Source organism: Cajanus cajan, chromosome 3, assembly GCF_000230855.2.
Source record: "Cajanus cajan strain Asha chromosome 3, NIPB_CcT2T_4, whole genome shotgun sequence".
Classification (NCBI taxonomy): domain Eukaryota; kingdom Viridiplantae; phylum Streptophyta; class Magnoliopsida; order Fabales; family Fabaceae; genus Cajanus; species Cajanus cajan.
In genome coordinates, this window is record NC_138519.1 from 18,887,130 (window position 1) to 18,899,690 (window position 12,561).

Sequence of the window (12,561 nt, forward strand, 5' to 3'; positions counted from 1 at the left end):
ATTCTCTTACTTTCTCCGGTAAATTTTGTTGTCCAATTTATTGTACAGGTCATTTCTAAATTTTGTTTTTTCACAATCGATATACATGTGTATTAAACTCCTACGTAATGATTACATCCTAAATCTGCAGATCAAGTCTATTAATATATTTATATTATATAATTTATACAAGATTTTTAATGATTTTCTTTCAAAAACTATCCCTTTTAGTGAAGAAGTCAAGATATATATATTTTTTAAAAATTTATTAAAAGTGATACATATATCACATATATATATTAGTAGATATAGGGTTATTTGTAAATTAACTTGAATAAAATGTGAAATCAGGTACAAGTTTTAATGTTAAAAAATAATCCATGTTAGTGTTATTTTTTCTTTTTATAATTTAAATCATGATTAACCAATATAGTAGTATAGTAATTAAGCAAACGTGTTTTAGTTTTAGGAGTTATCCACGCTTAAACAAGGTTAGGGGTTCGAATCTTGCTTTATGTATGCAGTGGCATTAAATTTTAAAGCTAACTATTCCATTTTTTAAGTTCCTTTCCTGCGAAGAGATTAGTCAATGTTAATACTCTAGAAATGAAAAAAAAAGTAATTAAGCAGGGACCAAAACTTATAATTAAATACGAAAGGAAGAGTAGTTGAGAGTGTGTAGTGCAGAAACGATGAGAAGGTCAGGGTGGTGGTTGCTCAGAAATGCAACAAAGCAGAGCCTCAATACCCACCGAATCCTCTCTACTTCTCAACACGTCGTTCTCGATAACCCCAATCACATGAACAATCACAATCAGGTTCACCTCTCACTCTTCTCTTCACAAAATCAATTCAATCTCCGTTTTTTCACAAATCACAATGTCGCAGGTTTTGGTCCAAGGAGATGGCTGCTCTAGAATCGCCATTCTCAACAGACCCTCTGCTCTCAACGCCTTCAACACCAGCATGGTTACGTTCCTTTCCTCATTGCTTCTAACCCAAAATTCGTTATTTGTTTTTTTTATTTTATTTTTTATTTTCATGTGGGTATCCCTAAATGTTCACACCCTCAATTTGGGTTGTGGTTTCACTCTGCCTAAGTGGGGACATGCTTTTGGGTTCTCAGGTGGCTACGCTGCATAAATTTTATAGGAGTTGGGAAGATAACCCTGACATTGGTTTTGTCATGGTGAAGGTAATATATATTTTCTGAGTTTGATTTTGATGCATTGTCAGGTGAGGATTTTTACACTCTTATTATTACAAAAGTCAATAATGATCACCCTAAACCATCAAGGATTTTTGGAATATGGACATGTTTGGATAAACTTCTTCGGATGCATTTTTGGAGGAAAACAAATGGGAAAGAATAATGAAACAAGCTTGTGGATAAGTTTATTTCATTTGTAATTTTTTGAAGAAGTTATATGAAAAAACTTTTACAGATTAGCCTATGTATAAGCTAATTTTAGCCTGTGAAGAAGTTTATTTTATTTTTTCTTTCTAAAAGTGTTTTTGAAGAAATTTATCCAACCAGATTCTATACCTACTAAAGTTAATTATTAAAAAAATCAATGATTCTCTATTATATTGCAATCCATGATTGAATTAATGTAAAAAACCTTTACACTCTGCCAGTAGATTCCAGTGAAATTCATTTTCTATTATCTTCTTGCCCTTTTCTACATATTATGCCTCCCATGCTAGCAACAATCCCATCTTCACTCATTTTTAATGATGTGAAACTTACATAGCATTTTCAACTCTCTTAAGGGCAGTGGACGAGCATTTGGAGCTGGCGGAGATATTGTTGCGCTTTACCATTTGATAAAAAAAGGTAAAATATTGAGACTTTTTTTATATTTTTATTTATTTATTTTTTTAATTAAGATCTGGATCGAAAATTTGTCCTCTGAATCTTATTTAGTCATTTTAGTTTTGAGGTTCTAAAATGTTTGTTTATTTGCTGACTGTTTTCAAATTGGTCTCGAGTTTTCTGAGATAGTGGACCTTGTCAAGCATCAATACTAACATGGGGATGATGTGATATGAATTGATATGTTTAACATCCTTGGAAATTAAGATAGAGTATGGTTAACATCCATAAATTAAAAGCAAATAGTAAGATCTAAAGCTCTTAAGTGGACGTCTTGGAATGGTCTTATATGTGGATGTTTTGAAAATAATTGTTTTTCTTTTTCTCATCTCTTCAAAATAAGTTAAATGAAACATGGTCTAACTGTTAACAAAAGTTACAGCGTGTTGATTTTTGAATTAAAAATAATAAAATTCTACAAGTAACAAATATTCCTTGATTAGTTCAATGGCAACTGGTGTTTGCTTCTCTACTTTGTACCTTTCCAAACTGGACAATTTCAATTCATCTTATTTTGGTTTAACCTTTTACATGTATGAGCTGTGATATTTTCCTCATATTCTCTTCAATATATTTGAATTTGATCAGATTCTGTATCATCTCCTCACCTATTAACTGATTTCTCCCCCCAGTTCTTAAGCTTTTGATGCTTGAAGAGCTTATTAAAGTTCAGAAAGGATTTTGGGAGTGTTTCATTAAATAAGGGAGGAGAAGAGCATATGTTTTAACTTTTTTAATTTTTACATTTTTTGATAAACAAAATCCAACTCCCAAGAGTTTTGGTATTTAAAGTTTTGCTGCCTAAGAAAGGTCAAGAGAAATTGTAGGTTGCATCCATACTTAGGTTTCAGATTTTCCATGCAACTTTGTTTTAGGTATTTTCTTACTACTATTTAAACATGTATTTTTCTAATGCATTTTAGCTACTTTAATTTTCTGTTTTTATACAGTTTTTTCCCCTCTTTCAATTTATGCAGGGAATATGGAAGCCTGTAAAGAATTTTTTAGAACAGCATATAGTTTTATATACCTGATAGGTACATATTTGAAGCCACAAGTGAGTACAATATTTGGAGTCTGATAAGTTATTTGTTCTCTATTTGTTAGACATATATTTGTAATATGCTCATATGTGCCGTTTCTTATGAATAATAATTATACTTATGATACATTTGTTGTCCAAGTGCTGATTTGAAACCATTGAAATACAGATGTTTTTAATCAGTTGAATATGATCTTTCCGTGGAATATATGATTCCAAATCTAAAAAATTCATAGGACTGCATTTTGTGATCCATTGCAGCCCGATTTAGGGAAGGGGGGGATTTAAAAAAAATACATGGCTTACATGGTAAAATAACAACAAATGTATATAGTGGAATGGAATAGAATCCTATTATGCTAGTTAATTGTGATAACATCAAATTGTATAATTTTAAGAATATCTCACCATCTATTTTTTCTCATTATTATTACATTATCATCATTTTATTCAAAATTTGGCTTGTAATTATGAATTAATTTGGGTAAATTGTCTAACAAGTATAAATTAACAACTTAATACATTGATTCTACTCCAACTTTTATGTAAATTTAAATACATTTTAGTATTCTACTTTAGTGACATATAACCACATAGAACCATACTATCAAATGTCGTAATTATACATCTCTTCAGCAAAAGTGGTTTAATTAAGTGATCAACAGATTAAATTACATTAAATGTTTGTTTAATATTTCCTTCTAATATCTAGCTTAATATTGTCACACAAAGGATCACCATCCGTTATTCTATTTTGTAATTTATCAACAGAATTATTTGATACAACATTTCCCTTACATGTGCATTTTGTAAAATGGAATATTACAGAGATGCCAGTATCCCATTCATCACATGGTCACAAGCATGTTAGATATTAAAATCAATTTTCATGTTTGCTAGTTACTTAGCTAGTTTCCATTAACAAGAAGCTAAGCAATTATGAATTTCATGCAGGTGGCTCTACTGAATGGCATTACCATGGGTGGTGGAGCTGGAATATCAATCCCTGGGACATTCCGAGTTGCAACAGACAAAACTGTATGTAATCTATAATCTTCTGTAAATTTGTTCTATATCTGATAAACCTTTTTCTGAATCCTGCATTGTTTTCATTCTTGACAATTTTGGTGATGTAAGATAATATTTTTTATTCTTGTATTTTGATGGAATTGTTATTTGGAAGGTAGGATTTGGATTTGGGAATAAGGTTGATTATTGGACTTTTGGGAATTTTTGATTGTCATGTTTGGATCTTGGGATGTCTTCTTACTAGTTGAATGAAAATTCCCTTTTTTTAGATAAGGAATTTTTTAGTATTTAAGTTTGGTTACTAGTTGCTATGTTGTTTGTACCATGTATACATCATGCGATAATTTTAAATTTATAGAAGTTTGTCTTCATTTCGGGTGATGTGCATATAAACACTTGATTGCATATGCCAAGTTTCATTATAACTATCCCCATTTTGCAGGTTTTTGCTATCCCTGAAGTTCATATTGGATTCCATCCTGATGCCGCAGCATCTTTTTACCTTTCACATTTACCTGGTCACTTAGGTATTGTCATTTGTACATGTTTCATCTACTTTAAGTTTGTTAGAGCTTAAAACAAATCATTGGGCCTAGATGTGCAACTTATTCACTATTTATCTCATGGGCCCAAGATTTGGAAGGTTTATACTAGAAGAAATAAGGGGAACAAGGGAGAGTGTTAGCAGGCAGAAAGAGAAGGTGAATTTTCTGTCATTAAATGATGATGAGTTTGTTGAGGAGGGATAATTTTTGAGAGCATTTCGTTAGTTATGAATTGAGAGCAACAGCTCTTTGTAGGAGCCTCACTATATGGCAGTAGGATCTTTTCATTTCTATGTAATAGTTTCATTTCCTGCAATATCATACAGTTTTCTCTTCTTTCTTGTTGGTATTTACTATCTTAATTCAGTCTAGCGCTTCTGGTTTGTGTCAAAGTTATTCAAAGTTCAAACTCCTCTACATGGACTGGGAGATTCTAAAGAATTCCTTTTAGCTGACATAATCCTGAAGATATTTAATGTTGTACTTGTGCCCTGGTATTATGTACTTGGAGGGGGAGGGGGAGGGGGAGGGAAGGTAGAAAGTTCTGATAATTAGATAAACTATGTTTGTTGGAATGTGTTCTTTTGAAATGATGTAGTTCTCTTGGTCAAATTTAAGCTCATCTTTCATAAATTTCATTCTTTATACAAGAGTCTTGTTGGTACATTAAAAATTGTTGAGAAATATAATTAATTGGAATGAGAGGATTTTTATTGTATTTTATGTACATTCATTAATCACTAATCTCCCTTTTATAGGGTAAATGACTATGCTTAGAAAAAGGTAACAAGGAAATAATAATAATAATAATAATAATAATAAGGAAACAAATATCTAAAGATATTTAGAAATAATTTTGACTTCCTAAATATTTGATATTTACAACACTCCCCCTCAAGTTAGTAAATACATATAGATCATAAAAAGGAAATTGTATTTTAATTGTGTATTTTGTACATTCTCTAATCTCTCTTTTTATATAGGTCCCTTTATGAAGACACCTGCTTCTTAAAGCTTTGTAGGTGTATGGGCTGTAATTATAAGGCTGCCATCCAACTTCTCTTTAATGAAGTGCCTATCAATCACTGTGTTTCGTTCTATCATGCTACTCCATAGGGCCTTCATATTTATCTTTGAGGTCATCAAGAATAGTTTTCATCCATAATCCTTCACACATGCCATGTGCCATAGCTCAAAACTTAGTTTCTGCACTAGATTAAGCAACTACATACATTCTGCATGTTGTTTCCCCATGTTACTAGGTTCCTTGCAAGAAACATGCAGTAACCAAAAGTGGATCTTCTATCTGAATGATCATGCATAGTCAACATTAGTGTTTATCTCCATGGACAATGGACCTTCTCTTCTAAATAACAATCCCTTCCCTGGACTTGCTTTCAAATAATGGGGAATCCTCTCAACTGCCTGAAGGTGTCTCTCATGGTGTCATGCATAAATTGGCTGACCACACTAATAGCATCGTGTGATAGATATATCAACTTCCCTACCAATCTATGATATTAGGACTTCTCTATATGTAGACTTTCTTCACTTCCAATTTTGTGATTTTGCTCAATGGGTACCTCTCTGGTCTTGCATCCAAGTTTTCTTGCCTCCTTCAAAAGATCAAGTGCATATTTCTATATTTCCTTTAAGAGATAAAAATGTCTTTTAGAATAGGCAACCTTTATTCCAAGGAAGTACGTAAGTTTTCCCAATTTCAAAATGAGTTGTCAATTTTTCTTCTAGAATTAGTTTTTCTGTCTTAACATCACATGCAATGATCATATCATCTATATACACTATGAGAAGGGTAAGTTTGCCATTAGGGAATGTTTTATGAATATAGTATGATCACCTTGACTCTTGTATTTTAGGGACTTCATGGCTTGAGTAAGTCTTTCAAACCACGCTCAGAGAGATTGTTTGAGGCCATAAAAACCATATTCATTTTTCAACATACACACTTTGTTCTTTCCACCACGAGATTCAGATCTTGGGGGAATCTCCATGTAGACTTCCTCCTTCAGGTCTCCATTCAAGAAAATATTTTTAACATCAAATTGTTGTAGATCCCAACCCAAGTGGGTGACTAGGGAGATAATGATTCTTACTATATTCATTTTTGTTATAGGGGCAAATTTCTCCTTATTGTCTATGCAATAGGTTTGTGTGTACCCCTTGGCCCCCAATCTTTCCTTGTATCAATCTAATGTCCCATCAAATTTACACTTCACTATGTCTATTCATTTGCACCCTACAACTTTCTTGTTTTTGGGTTTATCAAAAATCTCTCAAGTTGAGTTTTTCTCTAATGCCTCCATCTCTTCATTCATGGCTTTGACCCAATTTCTATCTTTTAGAGCTTGTTGGACTCATGTAGGTGTTTTGATTGTTGTAATGATTGTAATAAATCTTTGATGCTAAACATAACATAGAGATGACTAGTACAAACAAATTGAGATATAGGATACTTGACACAAGATCTCTTCTCTTTCCTCAAGGTAACCAATATATCATACTTAGGGACATTTACTTTTGGTTCAGACAATTCAATTTGTTGTGGGAGCAAAGTAGGTTTCTCTTGCCTTTCATATTTCTTTCCCAAGAATCGATATTCCTCCTTTGCATCATTGTGATCTTCCTTTGTTTCTTCATTGTGAGGAATAGGCATGAGAATCTAACCTGCCCTCGTGGGTACCTGCCCGAACCAGCCCCGATTTGGATGGGAAAAACTCGTGTTTAGCGGGTTTATGTTTTCTCCGATTGATAAAATTGGGAGCGAGGGCAGGGACGGGGATGTTAATACCCGCCCCGCCCCCGTACCCGCCCCTGTCCCCGCCCCGCTTAATAATATAGTTAAAAATTATTTTTATATATATATAAACCAAAATTAAAAATATTTATATGTAAAAAATTTTATTATCTTACTTTTCTTTTATTTATTTTTTAAAATTTATTCATATTTATTAGAAATAGAAAAGAAAAAAGGTTCTAAGAGTGGGGGCAGGGGCGGGGGCGGGGCGAGGAAACCCGAAACCCGCCGGGGACGGGAATGGGTACCCAAATTTTATCCCCAGCGGGTATCGAGGGTAGGGGCGGGGACGGTTTAAATTTACAGGGGCGGGGGCAGGGAACATAAAACCCGCCCCCGCTCCGCCCCGTTGCTATGCCTAGTGAGGAAATTTATTCATACAACAAGCTAATGACTCTAAGAGTTATAACACTTGTACCCCTTTTTATTTGAGGGCTAACCAATAAAGACAAATTTGACAACTCTTGCATCTAACTTGCCTCAATGGGGGACTATGTTATTGAGAAAATGCAACAAACCCAAACACATGACATGGGAGACTCGACAACAGGGGAGAAGAAGGGAAGAATGGCATGTGTTCAATTGGACTAATAACTTGTAGGATGCAAGTGGGTAACTTGTTAGTGAGATAAGTGACAATTAGGATAACTTATACCTAGTATACGTCAGGGCTGGACATTTGAGAGTATAGCTTTGACAACCTCAAGTAGGTGATGATTTTTTTCTCTATGCAATCCCATTTTGTTGGGGGTATTAACACATGGTAGCTCATGGATAATACCTTGGTCTATAACAAACTTGGAAAATTCAAGGTTAACATATTCAATACCACAAAGCATTTCTACATTGCCAACGGGTGTCTGTGGAGCTATATTTTTGGCATTTTTATGAGCAGTGCCACTATGTATACACTCTACTCAAGAAGTTTTGTAGTTTTGCTTGAAGCTTTGTCAAGACTAGAAGAGGCCAAATTTTCTTGGCGACATGCTTCCTTTGTCATACTTTGGTGCATTTGTCTGGAGCAGAAGGCACGCTTATTTAAAGATGTCTCATTGGCCTTAGTTTTGTTTTGGCCTTTGTAATAGGGTATGTTTTAGCCTATCTCTGGTGGTTTCCCCATGGCCTAGTAATGTTATTTTTAGCTATCTCCACTAAGCAGAGGAATTGGGCGGCCATGCTACATTCCCAGTTTCCGTTATTCATTTGTTTGACTTTTCTGCTCTTGAAGATACCTTGTTCTTGCCCCGCTTGTGATTCTCTTCTCTCTAATAATTTTGGCTACAATCAAGGGTGGCCGTGGACAAGGATCAAGGTTGGTTGGTGTTAGTTATGGCAGAATCTTGATTGCTACTTAAGACAGGAATTGTTTGTTGTGCAATAACTCGGTCCATCCTTCACAGAATCAAAATTGAGTTTCTCGTTTTTTTAATGTTGGAATTTGGAGTCCTAAACGGTATATAAAATAAAATATGAACATTAATTTTCTGAGGTCTGATTGTTATTTTTACTCCTATTGATATTAAATGTTATACACCAATGCTTTTTGTGTAGCCTAATTTATTACATCAAGTATATACTTACAAATAATTGATAGATGAAGAAATTGTTAAATAGGTTAATCATCCTTTCAACAAAAATGGTTTAAGGAAATTTATGGGTTCAGATCTTATCATTAACTGATAATATGATTGATGAACTCCTCTATCTAGTCTTTATTTCATACGTTGTTATTCTATGCAGGAGAGTACTTGGCTCTGACAGGGGAAAAGCTCAACGGAGTAGAGATGGTTACCTGTGGGCTTGCTACACACTATTCATCAAGTGCAGTTTAGTTCTGCTAAACACTGCTTGCTTGTTTTATTTTAATTTTAATACACTTTTCAGACTCTAACGTTCGAAATCATTGCTTGTCTTGTCCTATTCCTATAGAGGCTTCCTTTAATAGAAGAACAGCTTGGGAAATTGGTTACTGATGATCCGTCTGCCATTGAAACCACTTTAGAACAGTATGGTGAACTTGTCCATCCAGACAGCAGCAGCGTACTGCAAAGGTTTGACCTATCTTACACGCTGACTTTATTTATTTGCTTTTTTTATGATAAAGAAGAAATAATTCAAAACAGAGAGAAACTAAGAGAGAAGGGCAAGGAATTACTGTATAGAAGACAAAGAAAAAGGAAACTGAAAAGTACACTGCCTCAGAATAGCCCTTAATTCCCTCTACATATCAAACCAACAAGCAAGGCCTACAAGAAAACAAGAAAATAGTCTGATGAAAAATAAGCTTTTGGGATGCTCTATTTATTTTCCGTGTCTCTCATATTTTCACTTGCAAGATAACCCTTTTTTCTACTTTTCATTTTCTTCAGGATTGAAATTCTAGATAAATGCTTTTGCCATGACACAGTTGAAGAGATTGTTGATGCGATGGTGAATACACATCTTTCTCTATATTTCAGAGCTTTCTATTCAACACAATTCTTCATTATGAATTTCAATTGTTCTTCACATGGGTAAATTGTAATTTATCATAAATTTACCTAAGAGGAAAACTCGTCAAGTGTTCTAAGTGATATGGAGGAAACCCTTATATATTATTGTGACTGTTGTTTTCTGCTCTTTGTTAGTCCAATAAGTAGGGATTTTGAGGTTAGGTCCAGGTAGAAGATCCTTAAGGCTGCTATTCTGTTCACAGGAAAATCTGGTGCGGCTAGTTAGCTGATGTCTTCACTATAGCTATTAGTTGCAATCTGATTAATTATGTTTGGGTTAGTTGGGCATAGTTAACATCTATGCTCCAAATTGACAAGTATTAGTGGGATGAGATGTATGGGATCGGTTGGTGTTTTAACTCGCGCGAATTATAGTTAAGTTGACGAGCAGGAGCTGCCCTTATTAACTGTTTACCAGATACCTAAAAGAATATATCTCTCCCTGTCTCTATATTTATACTTAAATAGAGACCAGTAGAATAAAGATAGGCACTAACCTTGTTTCAACACAGTAACCTTCTTTCAACACATCACTATTCACCGATGTCATTTGCGAATCACAAGAAAAAAAAAATATATATATATATATATTTCTATGCATCCCCCAGCTTGTCGAAGGCTTTGACAAGATAAGAGAAATCTATTTCCATTTGTTTGTAGGAGGAAGCACATGTGTTCCCAAGTCTCCACCCTTCCCTTTTTCTTCTACTTCCTTTCCCAGATTTGTTTCAAAAGGAGAGGTGATAACGCAAAATAATGCTTAGGGTGGTTATTTGTACCTGTTTACTGTTTTTTTCTCTATATATATTGATTACAGTTTGAAAATGTTTTTTGGTATCTCTTGCATGTTTTTGTGTGTGCTGTGTCTTGACTTATTGGTGGGCATTTTATCTTTTCTTTTGTTCTAATAATAACTTTTAAATTTCCATTAGGAAAATGCGGCAAGTGAAACAAATGATCCATGGTGCATTTCTACCTTAAATAGACTTAAAGAAGCTTCTCCATTGAGCTTGAAGGTTTCCTTAAGATCTGTGAGTTCCTTTTGCTTGTCTAAAGTCTAAAAAATTCCTAATTTCTTTGCTCCTCTTATAAGAAATCACATTTATAAATTATAATATAATTCATCTAATTGTTGCAGATACGGGAAGGTAGATTTCAGACACTTGATCAATGCTTGATGCGTGAGTACCGTATGACTTTACAATCAATACACATGCAGATATCTGGGGACTTCTGTGAGGTATAATAAGTATTGTGAATTTCTGCAAACAGAAACAAACTTTTTCTGTCTAAACATAAGTCTATTTGAATTCATTTTAGGGAGTGAGGGCTCGCGTGGTGGACAAGGACTTTGCACCAAAGGTACTGATTGTATGTTTTTTCTTATTGAAATGATACCTTTGCCAAATTGCCAACTGTCACATGCCTATGATGACTATCGTATTACAATCTTTTTTAGATTTGAATTTCATTCAAGATTTAATTATGTTTTAAGTCTTCCATATTTGAGATATATTTTTTTATGCCAAATTTAAAATTTGTTTTTTTTTTTTTAATTTCTAAAATATAAAAGATTACTATTTTAGTCTTTTAAATTTAGGGTAAATTATTTTTTTTATCCATCAAATTTAAAATTTATTTTTTTAGTTCCAGTAATTTTTTAAAAAATATTGTTTTAATTCTTCTATACGACTAATAACGTAACTGACGGTGACAAATTGAGATTGTTATAATGTATTAGTTTGTTTAATGTGATATTTTTACTAGCAAATAGTAGGATAATTCTATGCAACATATTCAACAATAAGTGAACTTTATTTGATACATTTTACTGATAAGATTTGACCAAATGGACTAAAATAATATTTTTGATATTTTGGAGACTTAAAAACAAATTTTAAATTTGAAGGATAAAAAAATATAGAGGGATAATGTTGGAGATTTCATATTGACTAATGATAATGGCTAAATTTGTATACGTAGGAAGTAATCCTTATCTTACATGACAGTTTTGTTAAATTAGAGTTAATCACTTATATACTGCAAGTAACAGATATAATTAGTTGTCAGTGCAAAAAAACTTTACACTGACAGTGTATAGACGATTAACTCGTTAAGTTATGCTCCAATTTACTATCTTAAAAGATAAGCAATAGTTTTTTTTTTTTAATTACAGAAACTAAAAATACATTTTAAATTTGAAGAAGCAAAAATAAAAAATATTTTTCAAATTTAAGGAGCCAAAAACATGTTAAGCATTTATTTAATGAATGAAATTTCTTCACTGCAAACAAATGTTGTTTATGACTTTCTTCCTTTTGTTATAAATTTGTGTTTAAAATCCAAATATTTTACTCAATTGTCAATCAAATGTATGCAGTGGGATCCTCCAACCCTGGACAAGGTGTCTCAAGATATGGTGGATCAATACTTCTTACCTCTGACTGAATCTGAACCTGATCTGGAGCTGCCAACAAAAAGTCGTGAAGCTTTTTTGTAGTTTCTCCTTAGACAATTAAATATACACCTTTGGTATTTGCCAAGGATATAGTCAAGTTTGTACCTATTGACAATCTGATGGTAGCTTCTAGTTTTTTTTACCACTTCTAGATTGTGAAACAACTTTAGTCCTTGACAAAAGGAATAATAAATAATAACTAGCAAATCTTAATGCTTGTCTTCTCGAAAATTCAATAATATAATTATATACATACTTTTAATGATAAAAGTATCTATTATTCTACTTTTTTTTTTTCAAATTTAAAAATACTCGTGCCATGCAC

The 12,561-nt window shown here is 33.1% G+C and overlaps 1 protein-coding gene across 1 annotated transcript; it reads left to right on the top strand.

The window, feature by feature from the left end:
- The first annotated feature begins 614 nt into the window (after positions 1–614).
- LOC109793712 (ATP-dependent caseinolytic (Clp) protease/crotonase family protein) lies at positions 615–12,506 on the top strand. Its single transcript, XM_020353177.3, has 14 exons — positions 615–797; positions 868–948; positions 1,106–1,174; positions 1,753–1,816; positions 2,833–2,912; positions 3,852–3,935; positions 4,369–4,453; positions 9,027–9,112; positions 9,216–9,337; positions 9,656–9,716; positions 10,711–10,809; positions 10,917–11,018; positions 11,099–11,140; positions 12,159–12,506. Exons 1-14 carry the CDS (start codon positions 672–674, stop codon positions 12,276–12,278), a joined length of 1,221 nt encoding a protein of 406 aa, XP_020208766.1. The 5' UTR covers positions 615–671; the 3' UTR covers positions 12,279–12,506.
- The last annotated feature ends 55 nt before the right edge of the window (positions 12,507–12,561 follow it).

Bases quoted from the DNA above. Each gene is read 5' to 3' on its own strand.
- LOC109793712 (XM_020353177.3), top strand. From the start codon at position 672: ATGAGAAGGTCAGGGTGGTGGTTGCTCAGAAATGCAACAAAGCAGAGC. The intron at 949-1,105 runs GTTACGTTCCTT...TTGGGTTCTCAG, and splicing joins ACGCCTTCAACACCAGCATG to GTGGCTACGCTGCATAAATT. The intron at 1,817-2,832 runs GTAAAATATTGA...CAATTTATGCAG, and splicing joins TTACCATTTGATAAAAAAAG to GGAATATGGAAGCCTGTAAA.